The sequence below is a fragment of the Acanthaster planci genome, linkage group LG07, assembly GCF_054643075.1.
Source record: "Acanthaster planci isolate LZ-2023a linkage group LG07, COTS_SCS, whole genome shotgun sequence".
Taxonomy (NCBI): Eukaryota; Metazoa; Echinodermata; class Asteroidea; order Valvatida; family Acanthasteridae; genus Acanthaster; species Acanthaster planci.
In genome coordinates this window covers 2,156,489-2,172,065 of record NC_141783.1, presented here as the reverse complement: position 1 = coordinate 2,172,065, position 15,577 = coordinate 2,156,489, and the positions used below count along the sequence as shown (strand labels likewise).

Below are 15,577 nucleotides of genomic sequence, written 5' to 3'. Positions count from 1 at the left end.
GAGTTGCATGAGCTCTTAGATGCTATGCTTCAGGGAGATGAGCAGGGAAGTACCATGGGTCTCCCCCTGAGCGTCTGGCTCAAGTTCTGCCTCAACTGCGACATGGATCGTAGCAACTACGGTGCCAACAATTGGAAAGGGCTGGCCGAACAGCTAGGTGAGGCCCAGCACCTATTTTTTTTGGGGGGGGACATGGAAACCATTTTATCAACAAGCTTCCTTTGTCAACAAGAACTTGATGATGGACAGGGCGAACTGTTTGCAACATTGAGTCCCCTGCGCCACATTTACACTTGATCCTGCAAGGAGGATCAGATCCGGCGAGAGCAATCAAGCAAGGGGAATCAGATCCGTGCCGCATTTACACTGGATCCTTATCCTGTGTGGCATCGATAGAGCGATGCAACCTCGGGGCAAAGGTCATTTGAACAGGTCACTGATCATGCGCACTGGAGAAAAACGGCAGCCATTAGGCACAAAACTTGAGCTTGCATATTGGTGTACTTTGCACTGTATACATGTACATGTACGTCTTGTACTTTTCTCACGTCATCGTTGAGATGTTGTCTCAAAACTCAACTCAACCGGCCGCGGTGTGGAGCCACTAGAAAACGGTCATTACAAACTTATCCACGACTTGACTAAATTTATCCTGCACACGGGATCTGAACTGATCCTTCCCGAGAGGAGGATCAGATCCTGGGATCAGGATCTGATCCTGCGTTGCATTTACACACATTTTTTATCTAGATCTGATCCCCCTCACTGGATCTGATCGTCCTCGCCGGATCAAGTGTAGACGCACTGCTGGTTCTTTTCAGAGCCCCACTCACAAAAGAGATAAATGGAGCCAACTTTCATTCATAGAACAAGTCATTTGCTCCTATAATATCGTGCTCACCCAGTGGGTAAGCACATACACTTCCAGGGATTGGTTTGTAAACAAAACACTCTCGAGGACAGGAAAATGCTTTATTCTCTTCGCATGTCTATTTGCTATGGCAAAGCCAACACGAGGCAACACATGCACATTTGTGCATGATAAATTAGACGAGTGTACAATGTTCATTGTACATTGAGTCTCTGCAGATAAGTAGTTGATGCTTTCTTTTCTGAAAACAAAAGCAAGACTTTTGTGGCAGATTTGCTTTGAACATGTCCTGTAGAGAAGCACCTCAAAACCCAAATCTGGAGGAATGAGCAAACACATATATAGAATGTACATGTGTACCATACAAAAAATGCCTGTATTACATATTCCAGTTTCTCCAAGCCTCACAGTCTAATTTTTGCAATCCTTCCCCCGGCACAAAAGAGTGTCAGCACGTGCTCGTTTCCAATTGAGGGGAAGGATTCAATAATCCAATGACGGCAGTCCCAAGTACGCGGTGGGTCTGTACGGTAGCGTGGTCGTTTCTTGTTCCTTGATGCCAACTTCCTAATTGCAAAGGGGTGCCTGCCAAATCCCTGCGTGTGACCTTTATAATCCAAACCTAAGACAGTCACTTGTGAAAGTCACTTTGCTTTATACATGTACATAATGAAGGTTTCGTGCTCCAGTCAGGTGCGCCATCATAGTCACGCTCCATCCCACAAATGCCTTGTATTTGAGAATAGATTGGGAGGCCATGCATGAAATATGTCAACAACCAGTTCTTGGCATAACATATTTTTTTCCTAGAGCCGACTCAGTTCTTGTGGTCTTTTCACCCAAGCTGGAGGCTGTGGGTATCACTTGCTGACATCCCGGTGTGCCCTGATGTCTTGACAATTCAAGTTGAAAAAAAGGGGAAGTTTCCGTGAAATTTACTTCCTTCAAGATAATTGTTCCATGCAACAATCCTGTCCTGGTCAGTTTTGTCCAAAAAATTCAAAATCGTTGAACCATGGGATGAGGTTTTCTCTAAATTTCCGAAAAAGGTAGTTCCTCATATTAAGCTCAAATGAACATGCCTAAAATACATGTGCATTACTTCCTCCAAATTTTTGCCTTGTTTTCTCTCTAGGCACGCAGGGTGCTACTTACGTGTAGGATATGTTGAATCCGTGACTAGGTACTTTCTATTTTCAGCACATAAATGACACAATTGTCAACAAGCTGAATAATCTGCTGTATACGTCAGAATACTTTCAATGCCCCGAGTGCCATTTCCTGTCCATGTCCAAATCAAATGGCTAGGGCTAGTACTAGCACGCAAGCCTATGGGAAATAGCCACAGCCCCTACTTCGTGTCTTTCCCAGGAATGTGTGTCATTTTCAGTTATACCCAAGTAGAGGGACATGACTAGTATGGTACGTGGTATTCGTGAGATCGAATGCAGTGTTAAACATTGTTTTACAGCATCCTTGATTCGCACCTAATTAAATATTTTTGTTAGAGGTTAATTAAGGATGAAATTGCTAGACTCTGCATTAGAGGTTGTAAGGACAACAGCATGTTGGCTGTTGTCTGACTTTATATATCAAGGAGATTGACAAAGTATCTCATTGACGAATAAACTGAGTGACCTATGAACCAACAACTGATAATGGCTTCTGATATTCTTCTGTTAACGTCCATTCATGAACGTACATGTATAGTAGCCAGGTCCCTCATTTTGCCACTTACAGTGAAAACCAATTACATTTGACAACAGGTGGCAAAATACTGTACAACACACCAACATAGCAAGTGTTGAGAGGTTCACACTAAGGCGAGGGTGAATTCAGACCAAATTCGTGTCACAAAACTTGCACATGGATGTTCCCCAGAGTTTGACTCCGGCAAATTGGCTGTACAAATATTTGTGGTAGGGTCACGAATTCCCACTTAAATGTGTCAACATGTTTATGTCTGCCCTAAATGTACATGTATGTCACCAGAATCAAGCTGGCACGCACCATGGAATCTGAGCATAGCAAAACTAGAATAAAAAAAAAACAAGGTGAAGTTAACCTTTCTGATTAGGTGTACTTGTTTACTCAAAAGTCAGTTCCTGATAAAGGGCATAACAAGTGAAATGTGGTTTTCCTCAGTTTCTGTTTTACTTCCCCCAAAATCAAGAACTGACGTGAGAGCTTCACGACGTCTGTTGAAGTTGATTGGATGCAAAAAATAAGGTTCACTTTAAAAAAAAAGTAGGTAAATTTCTTCTTCCCCTAGCCTTGGCACATGACCGACATTGCCCTCCTTTCACAATGTCCTGTGGTCGTTAATTCCAAAGTTTGCCAGCTCTCCTTTTCCCCCCATTTTTTGCTTGCCTGTCTGGGGCAAGCATCTGCATGTAGCTGCAAAAGCACCCGTGCATTTTGTAAAGGGGTCTGTGTTCAAGTGTGTTAGTATCAATAGGCTTGATGCACTCAATGCAATCTCAGTGAGGTGAAGAGACTGTTTTCCCAATGATTTGGACTGTCTTATTGGTGGTATTCACAAGTCAGCCATATTGATTTGAAGGTGAGGTGATGGCTGTAAATATTTTCTAAAAACTTTATACGGTATGTGTGGGAGGGATGATGCACTTGTAGCAGGAGCAAAATATGGACTACCATCCTCGTTCTTTGACTTTCATCACCGTGCCGACTAAGATGGCGACTGAGGGCAAAAGGTTACCTGTGTGCACTTTCCTTCAACTTGACCTACATGTTATTGGAATATGCGTCCCCTCTATACAGGGTATGACAAATACTCGAGGAGGGATGCCGCACATACTCATAGACTTAGTCATTATTTTGATAACTTCTACATGACCGAGAACAAATTGGTGTTATGCTGTCGGCTACAGCGTGCCCCACCCCCCTGCCCATCCCCTTCGCTAGAAGGTTGAAAGTTCCTTTAACCAGCCATCGAGGGATGTACTGGATTTGCTTCGTCAAAGGTCGTAGGGAAATAACAAATTATGCTGATTAAAAAAAATCGTCAGCTGTGGCAATATGGCCTCTACATTCTACACATCCGGATTTGTAAATACGTGTACATAGACCTTCACCTATACACCATTTTACCCTCCTCTTGTTCCTTGAGGGAATCAAATTTCTTGACATCATGTCATTTTTGGTTCTGACTCATGGTTTTTCAGAAGAAAAGTCTGTGTTAAATGGTTGATTATGTGGACCGGGTTGGGGGTGGGAAATTGGATGGCTAAGCATGCATGTATGCACACAGTGAAGTAAACTTTGACCACACTAGGAGGTCCCTAAGGAAGGTGTAGGGGCAACTTTCAAATCAGCCCTATGCCAAATGGTCAGTAAATTTTGTCCTGCAGTCCTGAAAGTAACTACCACAGCTTAGTGTGATGTGCGCTTTTATGGTTCTATCAGGGAAGAGAGGGCAAGGCCTAGTGTGTTGGCCAAGGAGCTGGGATGGGTTGGTTCTGACAACTCTGACTTCCGATTATGAAAATGAACATGTGAGCAACATGTGCCATGCTTTATCCATCTTGAATTGAAGTGCACCCTCACTGGCAAATGACAGACAGGCCGGTGGGAAATGAGCTTGTGCACGTGCCCGGCACACAGGCAAAGACTTCATACATTATACAAACATAAATTGGTTGCAAAGACTCAGTGTGGCGCCATGCCAAGCTTGAATACATCTGCATGCTCACGCAATGAGTTCCCACCAAAGGACTACCGGTATCCTTTCCATGTAAAAAGGCGCCCTCTTTTGTTCCCGCTTAGAGCAGATTTAGCTTTGCAAAACTAAGTGTGTGCTTTTTTAACCTACATGTAAGGATGCCCACTTCGAACTGGTAGTCTGCACGTGCCGTCAGACCATGGGTAAAATTTTACACCAACAATTAAAAGCAGTAGTTCTTGATAGCAACTATTGTGGAGGTGTCAAACTTAATGAACGGTTTAAGGTGGTTAGCCACATTTTATATTTTGGTACAGTCCATTTTAGGTTGAACAGGCCCCTTCCCAGCTGTTTGACTTAAAAGTTGAAAATTAAAAGAGAAAGTCGAAGGAAAGACAGGAATTTTGTTGGCACTTACATTGCTACTGACCTGCACTACAAATGATTGAAGAAATGTACATGTGATTTTAGTTTCATGAAAAAGAGACAATTTTGTTTCAAGAGTTTAAGGAAACATTGTTGCGCATCCATTCTACTTTGACTGACCAAAAAAAAAAAAAATCACATTTCGTGTGTCAGTATTTGAACTTGGTGATAAAATAATAACTGTACATTTTTATACCTTACAGAAAGAAAATTAGCATTTCCTCTTTGTGTTAGGGTATACATCATGTGGCCAAGAGTCCCATAATGAGGCTTATGCATATACATGTACGCTGACACATATATTGGGTGCCTGGGATTAGCATGGTAGTAAGAGAGTATTTAAAGACAATGCATTGAAGTTTTGATCATATAGTGACTATATTGCTGCTCATGTCGATTCAGGATATAGTGGCTAGTCAGTTGAAACACCAGAGCACTCATCAAAAAGTGCACCAACAATTTTGGGGTTATTCATGTGAGGCCATAATCTACAACTTCCTGCTGCTCTTATTCAGGCCAACCCCAGCCCGTCCCCCAGAAATCTCCATGCCGCTGTTTGCCCGATCGTATTGTGGTGTGCTTCCTGTCTGTATGGGTCTGAGATTTCTGACTAGCTTAGATGTTGGAAGTTTGCCACTGTCGACTTTCTGTACGAGGGAACTCCCTCATTTATGAAAGAAATGTGACAGAGGACGCTTAAAGTCACTGCCATTTGGCGTAATGCATGTCCACATAGAGCCATAATGTAGTGTCTCTATTAAGATGGAAAGCGGCCATGCATTTATGGACAAATGCTGTAACATATCATTAGACATTTCCCATGGACCCCTTAAAAGGGAGAAGGCTTGTTGCTAGGGTTTGTATGGAGTAACTGTCACAGAACAGTAGAGCTGTGCAATAGTTATCACAATGCTTACCGCCATTGGTGGGGTCCAAGTAACCAGTATAATCTAAATTGTTTACACTGTGCATTGAATTAAAGTGAACCACTGTGCATGCAGCACACAAGCTTGCACCATAGTTGTAGGGACTTCACACATGTTCAGTGATAGTTACTGTGGGGAAAAATTCACTCCGGGGAAATTTTTGTTCTCGCCGACTTTCCTTACAAAAATCCCCCTCGTTCAGGCTTGGTCAGGCTACTCCACTTCCCTGCATGCACACTCTCACATACACGCGCAAACCTAGATTGAACCCGCTTCCTTCATTTTTTTTGTAGTTTTACAAAAATAAAACCAGGAGATGATCACCCCCAAAAAGAGAAGACTATGTTCCCCTTTAGGTCAGTGGCAACTGTGCCATCAAAGTGCACACTAACCCTCCTTCTGCTGTAACTGTCAAAAACAGTCAAAAATTCCTTCCAGTTGATTTGCCCCAGTCACAGACCCATATGGGAAATTTGACTGATTTTGACTGATATGACAACTGTGTCAAGAATGTATCTTTGCATAGGACTAAAGTGCACACTAAAGATACATGTAATAACCATGCATAAACATGGTTAGTACGAGATCATGTGGGTGTGATAATGGCCTCATGCTGTTATGTAGTCCATGGTTCCATCAAAACAAAGACATAACAAACATGGCACTGAACACCCTCTAGCTTGGCCAGTGCTTCCACAGAAATGTAATCTCCTTCAATTGGCCCCCCCCAATTTTTTGGGATTGGCACAGATTTAAACTGACCTTTAATCTTGCTGCCCGTTTCCATTCCCCAGGTCTCTCCAGCTCAGACATCATCCTGATTGATGACTACAGCCGCCGATACAGCAAGAAGCCCACGCAGGTCATCCTGTCTTACTGGGAACGGCAAGCCAACCCACTGCGGCCCTTCAACAAGACGGAGCTCATCTCCATGCTGCACGAGCTGGAACGACAAGACCTCCTGGACATTGTCATCCAACGGGAGAAGTACACAGGCACCAAATAAAGAGGCCATTGAACATTGCCTGCTCATCCAGAGTTCTACTTGAGTGCCTCACTAGTACTTGACTTTTTTTCATAAATCAGCAACCACAGGTGTTGTTTTGCCAAAACCATCAGAAGACCGTTCAGAAGGCCAAACAGGCCAAGTAGCAAAGGAATGCATTTGTTACATTTTGTGTGCATAGTGGGTGGCTTGAGTTCAGGCTCGAGTTCCTGTTGGTCTGGTTCAATCTTGTGATGTGTTAAAAGGTCATATCTTTGAGTGCTGCCACAAGTACTTTCATTACCAATGGTGGATGAACACTAACAGATTGGCCATGTTACATTACCTGTCTGAAAATTCTGTGTGCCACATTTAGACTGGGGAATATATCACCACTTGCAAAGCCTTATGATTATCTGTGAAGCAAAAGTGACTGTACATGTATATGAAGTACTTAGTAAATGCAACACTCCATATTGCACTGTGTTCACCAGGAGATGGGTTGTACCTTTGGATGTCAATTTTAACAAAGAGCATTTGCTCTTCACTTATGTTACTTTTATGAGAATTACTTACTCAATGCTGTTTGAGATCTTGTGCCAAAAGAAATTCACAAGTTTATATTTTGAGTTGAACCCAAGACCTCTTGATCAGCCACGGAGCTTGCAAGAGAGAAGAGTAGAACTTCTGGGTTGTCTGCTTGCCAATGCACATGTACATGTACCATGTGATTGCTTAGTGGTGGTGGTGGTTATGACAGGTGGGTTTGGCCCAATCTGTTTCTGCTCATTACTTCTGGATTGACTTGATATTAGGCTCCAGAGCAAAAGGGAAATTACTGAAATAAAAATGTTAATATTTGTACAGTAGAAAACACTCAGAATTGTGGTCTTCCTTTGAGGATGTAAATGCAGTTGTCTTGAGGCTCTCCACTCTGAAGATTGAATCCATCAAGTCAAACTGAAGCTGGGAAGCCACAGCTGGAGACAAGGCCGAAGTTTGGAAAATACCCTCACGACTATAAAGATCTTGTCTATCTATTAAAGATTTTAAAGTCTGTCACATTTGCTTCAAACTGTTACTATACAAAATGTACAAATGTGCTTTGTGTAACAAATATCAAATCTTTTATAAAATAGCTAGAGATAGATTTATATATCTTTGTACAGACTAAAGCATTTTTATATTTGTATTCAAGTCGAGAGATTGATTTTGTAATTGAATTTCATACTTGAGTTTATTTTTCTAATTTAATAGGTTTTGGTACATATCAACTGCTGATATTTTTTGTTTTAGTAAAATGAAATTGCAAACTTGGCAATGGTATTATTCACAATCAACATGCCCCATGACTGGCATTAATTTCTCTCTAAAAAATTTAACGACTTTGTACAGCAAGATGCCAATGCCGCAGTCCTTCCAAAAGTTGGACTTCAAGATTTAAGCGATGTCTCTTCCCACACTGTTGCTTTTTTTGAATTTCGAGACAGTGTTGCTCAAAAATATTTGCCACAACGCCCGTCCTTTGCCTACAGCCGCTTGATGGCTGCACTCGTGCTCAACCTCCATCGACTAGTTTGAGCCTCAGTGTGCGCACCTACATGTACATAGATGTCCCTATGGTTTGTGCACATTCCGATGAAAATCAACTATTTCGTACCCATGTAAGTGGTATGTTGACCCTGCACGAGACTGATGTTTGGTAGCGGTGCACCTTCTCACATGGGGACCAAAAATGTTGAGGACCAATTTTGTCCCCCAGTGTGGTTTTGGCTTTGCTTGCAAAAGCAACTGTCCTCTTTAACACGGGGAAGGCCTAATCATGGTCTTGTTTTAATGTCCGCCCCGGGCTGAAGTGCGCCCCCAATCGGCCAAAAGAAAGACAGGTGGTTACAAGCAGGTTCTTGCACACGTTTGGCATGTACGCAAAGACCATACATGTCGGAGTAAATTAGTTACGCGTACTTAGCGTGCTCCTTGCATATACTTGCACACGTCGTGGTGCGCCTATGCAGTGAGTTAAAAACCCCCGTTTTGTTTCGCTCAGAGCTGATACCATTTATGAGAAAGCTATGTGTTTGCTATGGCTCCTACAGTATAATACCACCGAGGACAAGGCAACATCTTTTATTCCCTTTGTGTTCTGTTCCCCAGAGTAAAGAAAACATGTATACTACCTGCAGTCGTGTAGTAGTCTGGCACCTGCAACCAACTTAGAACCGTAAATCTACCATACAGATTTGTGAATTACTCAAAATATGTTGTGAAACTACATTTGCAAACCCTGTCTTTTACGCCCAGTTTTGATGCAAAAGTTTATTTCACACTTTTATGAGAGCTGCAACTCCTTGTCCAACATGGTGAAAATGACAAACGGCTGAACATATGAACAAAATCACAGATGAGAAAGTCAAAACAAAAAAAGGTGCGACCAAAATGTTCACACTCACTGTGTCTTTATTACAGAGCCCACAGAGAAAGTGCACAAATTACGCAATAAAAGCAAACCAAAAAATGTTGATTACGTAATGTCTCTTTTTTCCGAAAGGCATATTATTTTTGTCTTGGCGCTTACTAAATCTTAACCATATTTGACTTATTTCCACAGACCGCAAATTCAAAAATGTTTGAGTAAATGTTGTTGTCAACATTCCATCACATATATAATTCTGTGATGAGCATCATAAATGATGAATTTGTGCTATCGGTCAGTTGTGCAGAAATGCACCTGATCAGTTGATCAGGCAGGAAATCGGACTCTACTCTCATATAAATACAAAAAAAAAATCTGTTAGGGATGTGGATCATGGGGAAACCAAGCTTTGTGGCTCATAGCATGGGGAGAGCTGTAAATTTCATTTCATTTTCAGCCATAGAGCTGGGTTTTTAAGAGCTCCATGGGTTTTCAAAGTAAGATTTGTGTACAAATTAGACCTAACTTTGGGTTTTGTGGAAAGGGGTCAGACAGTAGAAATCAGTGTTTATTGATTTTTAATAGTGATATTGGTTTCAGCTTTGTGACTTCGTCTTTGTATATTAGGTGAAGAACTGCATTTGTTGTTAATGCAGATTTATTCTATTTTTATAATGCAATAAGTTTCAGGTCCCACATTTGATATGTTGTACAAATTGTTCAAGACATGCTGATGAAAGTTTTGTCTTCTTAACCCAAATTTGCAGTCTGCATATTTTTCATTTATTGAAAAAAACCACAAAAACAGGAAGTACGCATGTTTTTGTACATGTTCTTAAAAAATTCCGAGATTGAGTATACATCTTGATTTTCCCAAAATTAAAAAAGACTCAAATCCTGCCACATCAAACAGTGATTCATATCCTTCTAATAATCAAACCCTGGAATGTTTGTCAATTCAAACTTTTTGGGAGCATTTCCCTGGATGCTCATTATTCAAACCTGCATTGGCAAAACTAAGCGTGTGCTTAACTTTGCAAGTGCTAAGTGTGTCCTGCCCCAGATGTAAGACACATTAGTATGCATAAAATGCTACATGCAATCCCCTCCCCCATTAGTCATACAGGGAACCAAATGCTACCATTTCAACAGAAACAAACGACATTTTCTTAGCATTTGTCATCTGAGAGAAGTTTTTATTTGTTTTTGGTTACAGCATGCAACATAGTTTGGAATACTTCACATTAGCTTATGACTTTTAAAACCACTACAAGTACCACAAACATGGAATACATCTAAAGACTATTGACGAGTTTACAGTGTGCATTCATGTATATATACGAGTTCCTGGTTTAGGTTTATTGTAAATGGTTTTTAAGGGCGCAACGAAAAACACCTAAACATATTACAGTGTGACTTGCTATTAATTAGCTTTCCATGTTGGTTGCTAAAAGCAGATTATTGCTTTGCCAGATTGCGCAGTTTACAATGCCCAACAGGCACATACATGTAGGATGCATCAAGGCTGCTTTAGCTGCAATGCATCATGGGAAAGGTTTGACAGTCCGTTTTTGGCAATGTGAACAACTGTCTTTGTCAGCACTGGTGGTAAAGATTCACCTTTTTTTAAAAAAGTTTTCTATTCAAGTAGGATGTTTTGCTGTGAAAAAAGTTGTTTCGTATTGATGGAGGTCTTTTGAACAAACTTATGTTTTTGTGTGGAAGTGTTCATGGAAAAATGAAGGAAAACTAACCGTTGAGGTACATGTTACCTCATCAGGACAAATACTTAATGACACTTTTTCTATGAATTCCAGAATTACATGTACGTCCACCAATGGTTTTTCTAAGCAAGATCTGTGTACAAATCAAACCTGACTTTGGGTTTTGTGGAAAGAGGTCAGACAGTAGAAATCAGTGTTTATTGATGTTTAATAGTGATATTGGTTTCAGCTTTGTGACTTCGTCTTTGTATATTAGGTGAAGAACTGCATTTGTCGTTAATGCGGATTTATTCTATTTTTATAATGCAATAAGTTTTAAGCCCCGCATTTTGTATGTTGTACAAATTGTTCAAGACATGCTGACGAAAGTCTCGTCTTCTAAACCCAAATTTGCGGTCTACATTTTTTTGCATTGATTGTTTCCGTGTGGAAGTGTTCATGAAAAAATGAAGCAAAGTTCACCTTGGAAGTACATGTAACCTCATCAGGACAAATGCTTAATGACACACTCTTTCTATGAATCCCGGAATTACGTCCACCAAGTGTTTAAAACACAATTTAACATTTTTCAAAAAATACTGGGTCTACATCGGTTAGAATGGATACTTCTGCCAATAATATTTTCAAAATAGTAATTTGTACAGAGATATATAATATACACAATGTTAATATAAACCACTTCTGAATTTATTTGCAAGTAAATGATTTTTGGTGGAAAGGGTATTGCCAAGCAACTACTCAAGGTCTCATAGCTATATATAAATATGGTTGTCAGAGCTCTTAAATTTAACTCGTCAAACACTTGGATTTTGAGTTTTGTCACATGGGTTGAAATCATGATGTTGCTGATGACTTGCAGGTCAACGAAAATTTTACATTTACTTGTATCTTTTCAAATGCACTTGGGTCCTGCTATGCCAGATTGCTGAAAAATAGTTGATGACTACTGCTCTTGTGACATACTCTCATTTTCATCTGTTTTTCCCCTGTAAATTGTTAATAAAAACAATTACGTACACAAGTGAAATCTATCCCGTTATGATTTTCTTCTGATGAAAAAGACCTTAGTTTTGTTAATTTGCATTCAAACGGGGTCTGATCACATGACATCTGAGTACCATGTGATCACACGGTTCCTAAGATTGGTAACTACTGCAGTAAGCGCAAGTGCTTGGTTAGCAACGGTATGCCAAATGTTGTACAGTAGACAGGTTTAATTTCATGTAATATTGCAATGCATTCTCGATTGCCTGGCGAAGTGCATCATAGGTGCCATGCCCAGTTGGCTCCACATTTTTCTTGTATTTTTGCCATTCATTTAAGCAGTGAAGGCCTGCCTACCATCTGAAGACAGTGCATGTTGTTGTGGTCTATGCGTAGATCACAATGGCAGATGTGTTTCATGACCCTGGGGTCAGTGATAGAGCCCTATGTCCAACTTTGTTTCATCTCTATCACGACAGCAAAGCTTGGAGGGTTAAACACTTTCTTCCTGTAGTGACTGATTGCCTTGACGAATTTGCAGTCTATTCTCAGCACTATTAATTTTCAACTCGTACTCCGTGTTCAACGTCAAGCATAAAAATTATGTTTATCAATCATCCTGTCAGTCCCATTCTGCACTCATTCAGTCTGGATGGTGAGCTGGCTGCTTAAGAAAATCATTGATTTTGTAGTGTCCTACCCTTCGCAAATTCCAAACACTTCTCTGGTCTTCAAGAATGTTGAATTCAACACCTCAGCTACCTCCTCCCCCTTGAAAAATCCAGGTTCCATGAGTATACCCATCCCAGTACCCACTAATTTCTTTCATTTCTCATTGGACAGCATTGCGAATACTTTGCATAATTGACCAAGGAACAACTCTTGCCTGTGCACAGTGAATGAAACTCTGTCAAGGGATCAGGCAGAAAAAAACCCACAATGCTTTGCTGCTTCTACAATTTTTATGTACACCTAATGCACTTGTGCTTCTTTGTCACAAAATGCTCCAGGGTAGTGTAATACTTAGCCCTGCACGGTGAAGCTTCTCAGGAGGCAAGAACCATCTCCCGTTCTTCCGTTCTTTCTTTCCTCCTCTTCTCGTCTTCTGGGTAAAGGAGAATAAAAAAGATTACCTTCGGTTCATTTTCGTAACACCAAAAACAGATTACATATGTGCAGGTTTACTGACCACAGAACTGAAGTAAAGATTGCTAATTAGTCACTGTTATATTTGATGATTTCATTGAATAGTAACATTTTACATGCAATCTGTAAATGAAATGGATTTGGTTCTTATATTCATCATTTTCAGTCAAAAGAAAACAGAAGGAAAACCTTTATCTTCTGTGCCTTTTTGATTGCAAAAATGAGGTACTGATGGCAAAGCTGGCTTGATGGTCCATGGGTTGTACCAATACGTGTGAAGAAAGTTGTTCCCATGCACTTAAAAGCTACCACAAAAAGACACTTTGCATTTGCACGTGTGCACTTTCGAATGAAAAATCGTGCCTGTATGTGCTCTGTGTAATCCAAGTGTGAACAAGTGTTCGTGTGGCACATCGAACCCCCCCCGGAATTGTTGCTAGGTTACAGGGTGCTCTCTCTCAATCAAGCAGATTGCCAGTGCCTTTGTTCCAGTTACAGAAGTTGTGCGTGGCAGCCATCTTTCCGGCAACCGCTTTTGTTGCGAAGAGATTGTGCCAAAGGTTGACTCTTGTATTCTTGTGGAACAAAAAACTCTTGTAGGAAACGTGGCTCCCACGCACAACCTCTAAATTCTGCTCACCATTTTCCATGCAAAGTGAGTTTCGGAGGTTCATGTCAAAAGAATTGGTGGCCCTCTGAGAAATGTTTCGAATGAAACAGTCTCTCTACCATATATTGCTTATGTCAATTTCTGACATTCAGGGGCAAATTTCACAGAGTTGCTAATTACAGAATTTGGCAGGCATAGGTTGCATATGCTCAGGAAAAACAGGCTACCAGCCGAAGCCCCATGCAAAGTTTATTATTTTAGACTGGTTTTCCAGTCATTTTGGCTCAGCACAAATGTTTTGTTAGGCATTATTTTGTGCTTAGAAGCTCTATCTGCATGTTTTTACATAGAAAACAAAGTCCTTTTGCCACCAATTTGTATTTGAATGTACAATCATCGCATGTTTGCCAGGCATGTGCAGGAGCCCAGATGAAGAAACTTCCAACCAGACTCTCTCTCCTTTGCCAGTGAGGGTGCACTTCAATCCATGGCAGATCAAAATGGGCAGGCCCTGGCTTCTGTCCACTCACCAATATCGGGAAGTTTGTCAGTCGGCACGTCTGGTAGTTGATCAATCTGGGGTCCTGCCTCCTGCACTCCTGTTAGCTGTGCTAGCTCCTCCAGAACGGCTGCCTCATCATCCTCGGTCAAACCACCCGCTAAGAGCTCGTCAATTTCCTGGAGGAGAATGGCAAAGAAAAGATAACTCATAACAAAATCGACACTATTCCTCCGATATTATAACAATCACTTATAATGTAAGTGTTGGGTTTAACAAAATGAGTCTTTTGCGCCCTTCAAGTTTCCCTCCAGGTTAAGACTGTGGCAAAATTGCTTGGCTGTGGCTTTCAATAACGCATGACTCCATTGGAAATGTCTGCAGACAAGCCACTGCCATTGACTCGTGTAATTTCAAGCCATAGCCGAGTGACTCACATGTACATCTTCATTTACACAGAACAAACAATGTCTCTCAAACTCTTTCATTTAAAAGGTATTTGAGGGAGCTCAGTATTTGATAACATCTCAGCAAGTTTAATTTACACATATCGTCCAGTGACTGATGCATATCTGTGTTGCTAAGCCAGTCCATGTATGATATTTACACAACTTGAAACTGATGTTTTCAATATGCTGCCTATCAGAAATTTCAGAAGTGAGGGACACCTAATTGAGGGCTTGTAACAACAGCAATACTCGTAAGTGGGCGCATTTGATTGCTTTCTTGGTCTCAAGCACACTTTCACCTTGATTATAGTCATACATGTGCACAGTCTGTAAACGTGATTTTAGTTTACTAAGGACCTAAGAGCTGCAGCAACCAAACCATGTCAAGAAGTCATTCAAAACTTCAATATATACAAAATGAGTTTGACCCATCTCAATCAGTGGGCATCTAGGCTTGTTTGCATGAATGCGTAGGCATGAATGTGTGCTGCCAACGTAAAATGGTAATAATCTGGTGTATATGAGACTCAAGAAGTGTTTAACCTCCATCCCGTGTTGTGACTTGTTACACAAATTACATGTATGCGACAAAGTGGACGGGATGCAGTAAAATAAATCTTGAGTGATTTTTCCTGAGAATTTACTACAGAAAACATAATCAGGTTCTAGTCTTGATATAAGCCACGATTCAGTTCTTCACCCTAATACAAAATATTATTATAAATACACATGTACATGTAAGTGATGCTGGTTTTTTACTTCTTTGGAGCAAAATTTGGAAAAAGAACTGCATTGTAACAGTAGCTTTGGTAACTTGTGATTCACTTTGTTAGGTTTGGTCTCAAATAGAACATTTACATGT

General features: G+C 40.8%; 2 protein-coding genes across 8 annotated transcripts in view; one reads left to right on the top strand and one right to left on the bottom strand.

The window, feature by feature from the left end:
* LOC110979683 (uncharacterized) overlaps nucleotides 1-12,058 on the top strand; it is a 37,041-nt gene extending 24,983 nt beyond the window's left edge. For both annotated transcript variants that reach the window (XM_022235696.2, XM_022235697.2), the window contains exons 9-10: nucleotides 1-157; nucleotides 6,700-12,058. In XM_022235696.2, coding sequence (XP_022091388.2) covers nucleotides 1-157; nucleotides 6,700-6,911 — 369 coding nt within the window. In that variant the 3' untranslated portion in view covers nucleotides 6,912-12,058. The remainder of the gene's footprint in view (nucleotides 158-6,699) is intronic.
* chmp6 (charged multivesicular body protein 6) overlaps nucleotides 9,330-15,577 on the bottom strand; it is a 30,212-nt gene continuing 23,964 nt past the window's right edge. For 4 of the 6 annotated variants that reach the window (XM_022235701.2, XM_022235702.2, XM_087139509.1 and 1 more), the window contains exons 6-7: nucleotides 14,298-14,445; nucleotides 9,330-13,116 (exon numbers count right to left, since the gene is read on the bottom strand). In XM_022235701.2, coding sequence (XP_022091393.1) covers nucleotides 13,058-13,116; nucleotides 14,298-14,445 — 207 coding nt within the window. In that variant the 3' untranslated portion in view covers nucleotides 9,330-13,057. Of the gene's footprint in view, nucleotides 13,117-14,297; nucleotides 14,446-15,577 lie in introns of those variants that run through there. The other 2 variants (XM_022235703.2, XR_015426060.1) reach the window with 2 other exon arrangements.